The sequence below is a fragment of the Myotis yumanensis genome, unplaced genomic scaffold (genome assembly GCF_028538775.1).
Source record: "Myotis yumanensis isolate MYYU_CA2020_CCGP unplaced genomic scaffold, mMyoYum1.0.hap1 SCAF_1, whole genome shotgun sequence".
Lineage (NCBI taxonomy): Eukaryota > Metazoa > Chordata > Mammalia > Chiroptera > Vespertilionidae > Myotis > Myotis yumanensis.
Genome location: NW_027223752.1, coordinates 157,351,681 through 157,357,680, shown reverse-complemented (window position 1 = coordinate 157,357,680; position 6,000 = coordinate 157,351,681). Strand labels below are relative to the sequence as shown.

At 38.2% G+C, this 6,000-nt stretch overlaps 1 protein-coding gene across 1 annotated transcript in view; it reads right to left on the bottom strand.

The window, feature by feature from the left end:
• Nucleotides 1-1,477: 1,477 nt before the first annotated feature.
• ENPEP (glutamyl aminopeptidase) overlaps nt 1,478-6,000 on the bottom strand; it is an 88,841-nt gene continuing 84,318 nt past the window's right edge. Inside the window, exons 19-20 of the mRNA XM_070390815.1 lie at nt 3,465-3,543; nt 1,478-2,209 (exon numbers count right to left, since the gene is read on the bottom strand). Of these exons, the coding sequence (XP_070246916.1) occupies nt 2,057-2,209; nt 3,465-3,543 (232 nt within the window). The 3' untranslated portion in view covers nt 1,478-2,056. The remainder of the gene's footprint in view (nt 2,210-3,464; nt 3,544-6,000) is intronic.

Genomic DNA, 6,000 nt, shown 5'->3' with positions numbered 1-6,000 from the left:
TTGGTCATCAGCCTTTTATTTTATTTTTCAAGATTTTTTAATTGATTTTTTTTTTAGAGCGAGAGGAAAGAAGAGGAACAGAGTGAGGAACATTGATGTGAGAGCAGAACATCGATCAAACTGCCTCCTGCACACCCGCTACCAGGGGTAGAGTCCTCACCCTGGGTATGTACCCTGACAGGGAATTGAACTGGCAACCTTTTGGTGCACAGGACGACACCCAGCCAACTGAACCACACCGGCCAGGGCTGGTCATCAACATTTTGAAAACCAGATACTGTTTGAGAAGGGCCTGATGGGCCAGTGGAGTAATTATGGCAAAGTGTGCAGAGCTCTTCCTCACGTCGGTAAAGAGAACTAACCAGCTCATTCTCAATTTCAGTGCTTAAAATGAAACAGGTAGACAAGTTGAAATCTTTTTTACTTATCATCTTACATTTTTTTCTTTAAAAGTTAATTTATTACATAAAGCAGAAAGATAAGCCACCCTACTTCCTTATTTGTATACTTGAAACAATTCAGAGATTTCAAGTGCTGGTTTGGATTGTGGTTAATTGGAAGTTAGAGTTTACATCCCTATGAGCACACTGATGATTTATGGTGCTGATGTGTTTTTTCTTCTGAAGTAATTTAAAATAATATTTTTTAAAGTTTTGGTCTGGAAATCTCTTTCTTTTTATTTTTTTATTTCTTCCCAGTCTATATTTGAATATTTCAATTTAGCTGTGTGGACTGAGGAATGACAAGAGACAGCAGTAAGAAAGTTTGAGAGAACTCGATTAGGGCACATTATTATGTAAATAAAGTCAAAGCTAAGATTTGGATGGTTTTCCCATGCTTCAATTACCATCAAGCCAATCTTAAATGATCTTATACTTCTGAAGGTTCCAATAAATTTAGATTTTCTAGAGATAGCAGATTGGATCATAGTAATTTAACCATCTTTTCTGCTTACTGGACTTAAATTGTGGATCAACTAGGCATCAAGTACCCTATTAAACATAACTGATGTTTTTAATCAAGTTACGGATATAAATGTGATCCGTGCTATTCTGTATGGATTAGGATAGGGGTTTATACATAAATGTTACTATAAGAAGATGTATCTTCAGATATGCAGAGTCATGCTGGAGCTATCTATGAGTTTCCTCATTTTCACACTTAGATTGTTAGGTTAGGTTGAAACTAAATTCGAATTCCATTTAGTTTTATAGAACAATCAGCCTTTGCTTCTTCCTGACCAGTTTCCAATTATTTCCCCCTTTTCCTCTAAAAGCCATGGAGCAGAGTTAAGCACTATCTTCCCTCTAATTTCATAGTATATTTGAGGGAGCTTTACAGAGAATGGAACAAGTTGATGCAGTAGCAAGCATGAAAAAAGCTGAGTTCTTGAATCAGAGTTGCATTGTGCTAAATTATTTGGGGAACACTGCAGCTGTTATTATTCAAGAGTAAAGTGACACAGAAAAACAACATATTTTTTTTTTCAAGGTAATCATTCAGATTTATTTTAAAAAGGAGAAGAGGGTTCTCGTTGATTTTACAAGAGCAACGGCAACAGCCAGCCATTTCTTCGGCTAATTCATACAATTCTTAAGTAAAATTTAAGCCCAGTTACTTTGGTAGGATTTAAAGGAATAAGACATATGTGAATAAAATGGTATTAGATCTGTATAATTCTGAATCATAAAATGAAGTTTAAGATGGTAATATTGGTCCCTCAAATACTGGTATTCAAACTTTAAAAATCAATCAAGAGAAAAGATTAGTGGTGTTTCTTTGGCACTAAAAATGTAAAGCTAGGACCAAATTGTTCTATTTTCACAGACTTAAGATACAAAGAGTGATATTTAAAGACATTTCCAATGGCTATTAAATTCTCTTCCATTGGTAAAGAATCTCCTATGAAGTACACTTAGAAGAAATCCCTGAGTACATTCCTTAGTGAAAGCAGTATCTGTGTATAAGGTTCCTCCACAGAGCTTGTAAATTGGGTCACCAAATGCTTAATAGTAGAAACAAGACATTTACAAAATTAAAATGCTATTTGAACACCTTATCCACTCCTGGGTAATGCCCCAAACCATTCGCTTATGCTCTTCCTATTTTGTTTTAGCCATTCAATATTGTTTTTCACTGTTTCCAGCACTTGCTCCCTAGGTTTTTCTCCTGCTCCAGCTTCTGGGTATTTTTTGAAGAAACTCTCCATCTATAAAAGAGAGGAAAATAATTAAGGAAGTCATTTTTAAGCACAATTATTCTTCTAGATTTTTATTTACAAAACTGGATCTGTTTGCTTCTTCCCTGGAAATTCACTATCATGACACAACATGGAGATGGATCTTTTGGTCCATCATTTAGATTGAGCCTGCCTCTCAGAACAGCCATAATCATCCATGGCTCTTGGACGCCTGACAGCACGTCAAGCCACTAGAGACTCCAACATATTGGGGAGGAGGGGCAGCATAATAGCAGTTAGCATGCCCATTCCTGCTTCTGCAGGTTTCTTTACTTTCTGTGCATGCCTCAGGGCAGTCCTTGGAGATCTGGTTTGTGGAATGATGGCTTTGCTTAGCTTTTCATCCCAGGGGGCAGGAGCATTTTAGTATACTTCCAGTTCACTTGTTAAGTGAACTGAACAAATTTTAAAAATATATATATTTTTATTGATTTCAGAGAGGAAGAGAGATAGGAACATCAATGATGAGAGAGAATCATCGATTGACTGCCTCCTGCACGCACGCTACTGGGGACTGAGCCCGCAACCCGGGCATGTGCCCTGACTGGGAATCGAACCCAGGACCTTTCAGTCCACAGGCCGGGGCTCTATCCACTGAGCCAAACCCGTTAGGGCTGAAAAAAATTTTTTTTCATAAAAAAATCTTTGTTAAACCTGGTTCTATCCTTCCAATTTCCTCCAAAACTCTCCCCAAAGCTCAACTCTAGTATTATTTACTATTTACAAAAATAAGAGCTATTTTGTTTCTTAACACAGAGAAGAATGTTAACATTCCGATATCTAATACACAGAAAGTCCATACAATGTGTCCAACATGAATATACATTTTTTCCCTCTGGGAACTGACATGTTTGAAACCTCAAAGCTTTTGGTTAAGTTTTGAAATTCCAAAGTGATGAATTCTGAAAAAAATCACATCTCGACCAACTTATTCCAGGGTGACATTTGCCGGGAGAGGAGAGAATGATGTCCATGTGTTATAAGCAGGATGGTCTCATGCAGACATCTAAAGCTCACCTTTCTCAAGTTTCAAACTTTGTCTGTTTCTTGCTTATTTGAATTTTTTTTTCAGTTTAGAAATTATAGGTATACATTTAATTAGATATAGGGATTATTTCTTTATCCTTGTCTTCTCTGATCTTAATAGAGAAAATGCCATCTCTGACTTTTAGAAAAGCTACTTTTGTCACTTCTGAGACGAGTCTAGAGGAATTGGTCCCCATACCTGCCAGAGCTGGAGTTCAGTGTTGAATGGCTCTGCTATTGTGACAATCCGGCCAAGGGTTCTGTCATTGAGTGTGAATCTGAAGAGAAATTTAGGGGAGTAAAAGGGAATATCAGTACACAGAACTTCACATTTTTCCTCTGGATGCAAACATTTGCTTTTTATTTTATGGGGTTTTGTAAAAGTAATTTTCAAAGTGAGCAAAACATTCAATTTAAAATAACTCTATTCAGGAGAAATTCTTTGTAAACTCCGCACTTCTTTGTGTAGGTAGATTCACACCAATTCTCCCAGAAGTGGTAGACTGCTTGCTGTGTTACCCAAACCAGTTCTCCTTTCTTCTGTGCACACGAGAACCCAGCTAAGACAACATTTCTCGGCTTCCCTCATAGCCAGGTGTACACAGGTGAACCAATTGTTATCAATGGGACACAAGCAGAAGGGATATGTTCAACTTTCATCTCCTTGCTAAGTGAAAGAAATTGCTTGCCTTAGAGCTCTTGGGTTTTTTTCCCTCCAAATTTCAACCACACTGTTAGAATAAGCCCCTAGGGTTCAAGGAGCAAAACCACCTAACAACTTGGAATGCTCACTTCAGGAGACTAACCTGAATGAGAAATAATTACTTGTATCATTCCAGCTGCTGATCTCTATGTTCTGTTACAGTGGGAAAACTCTACCACCTTTACGTTAACTAATACTCTATGCCTCTTCCTGTAGTTACAGACATTTGAAAATAGGCTATTTTTATTTTTTGCTTTAGAAAAGCTTTGTGATACAAGTCAGCATCTCATCACAATTAATCACAGTATAAGAGGAAAAACAGCCACAAAAATGCATATAAAATGTGAACCACAGAAATGTTGGGAAAAGATAAAATAAAATACATTAATAGATAAAGCAGTCAACTATCAGTAGGAGGAATTTTACATTAAAAAATGATTACATAGCAAAAGCAGAAACTAAAAAGATGAAAATTGATCACATTTGTTGCATACACATTTTTCAGCTTTATACTAAAAAATGCCATGAAACTAAAAGTTGAAATTTATTACTGTGTTGTAAAAAGAGCAAATATTTTCACTAAAAATTAAGCCCTTTCCCTTGATCTGGCATCTCTCTCAATTTCCTTTCTCTCATCTCTTCATTTATAGTCAAGATATTTCTCTACAGTCCTTGTCTCCATCTCCTCACCACTCATTCATTTGCTTTAATTTAGATTATTCCACCATCTTTCCACTGGAAAACTCTTTCTAGAGTTATTATTAGATTTTATGCAAATAAATCTAATGAGCATTTTTTTTTTTTTTTTTTAGTCTTCAGTTTACTCAAACATTAAGCAGCATTTGACAAGGAACTATAATGTCCTTGTAACAATTTTCACTTTAACATCTCAAAAGAGAATAAAAAACATTGCATATATGCCCTGGGCAGGTGGCTTAGTCAGTTAGAGTATAGTCCAGCACATCAAAAGGTTGTGGTTTCTGGTCAGGGCTCATACCCAAGTTTTGGGTTCAATTCCCAGTTGTGGCCCAAGAGGCAACCCATCAATGTTTCTCACACTGATGTTTCTTTCTCTATCCTTCCCGCTCTCTCTCAAATCAATAAAAACATATCCTTGGGTAAAGGTTTTTTGTTTTTTAAGTATCCTATATAATAAAGAGGTAATATGCAAATTGACCATCACACCCTCGCACAAGATGGCTGCCCCCATGTCGTCACAAGATGGCCAGCAGGGGAGGGCAGTTGTGGCTGATCAGGCCAGCAGGGGAGGGCAGTTAGGGGCAACCAGGCTGGCAGGGGGAGGGAGGTTGGGGGCAATCGGGCATTCAGGGGAGCAGTTGTCGATCAGATTGGCAGGGAAGTGGTTAGGGCAGTGATGGTGAACCTATGCCATGCGTGTCAGAGGTGACACATGAACTCATTTTTTTGGTTGATTTTTCTTTGTTAAATGGCATTTAAATATATAAAACAAATATCAAAAATATAAGTCTTTGTTTTACTATGGTTGCAAATATCAAAAAATTTCTATATGTGACACGGCACCAGAGTTAAGTTAGGGTTTTTCAAAATGCTGACACACTGAGCTCAAAAGGTTCACCATCACTGGGTTAGGGGGTGAGCAGGCAGGCAGGCAGGCAAGCGGTTGGGAGCCAGCAGTCCCGAATTGTGAGAGGGATGTCCGACTGCCGGTTTAGGCCCTATCCCACAGGAATAGGGCCTAAACCGGCAGTCGGACATCCCTCGAGGGGTCCCAGATTGGAGAGGGTGCAGGCTGGGCTGAGGGACACTCCCCCTCCCAGTGCATGAATTTCATGCACTGGGCCTCTAGTCATATACAAAAAACTGAACTTATTGCTCTTAGAACAAAAGCCCTGCAAAGCTTGGCCTTTATGATTCCTCTCTTCTGATAGAAAGCATTCATCCAGGAATGCTTCACCCTCTGTTCACCTAGTTAACTCCTGTCCTTCCTTCAAAATTCAATGCAGCATCACTTCCTTAGGGAAGCCCTTAATCTCCAACTTCTCTAGACTTG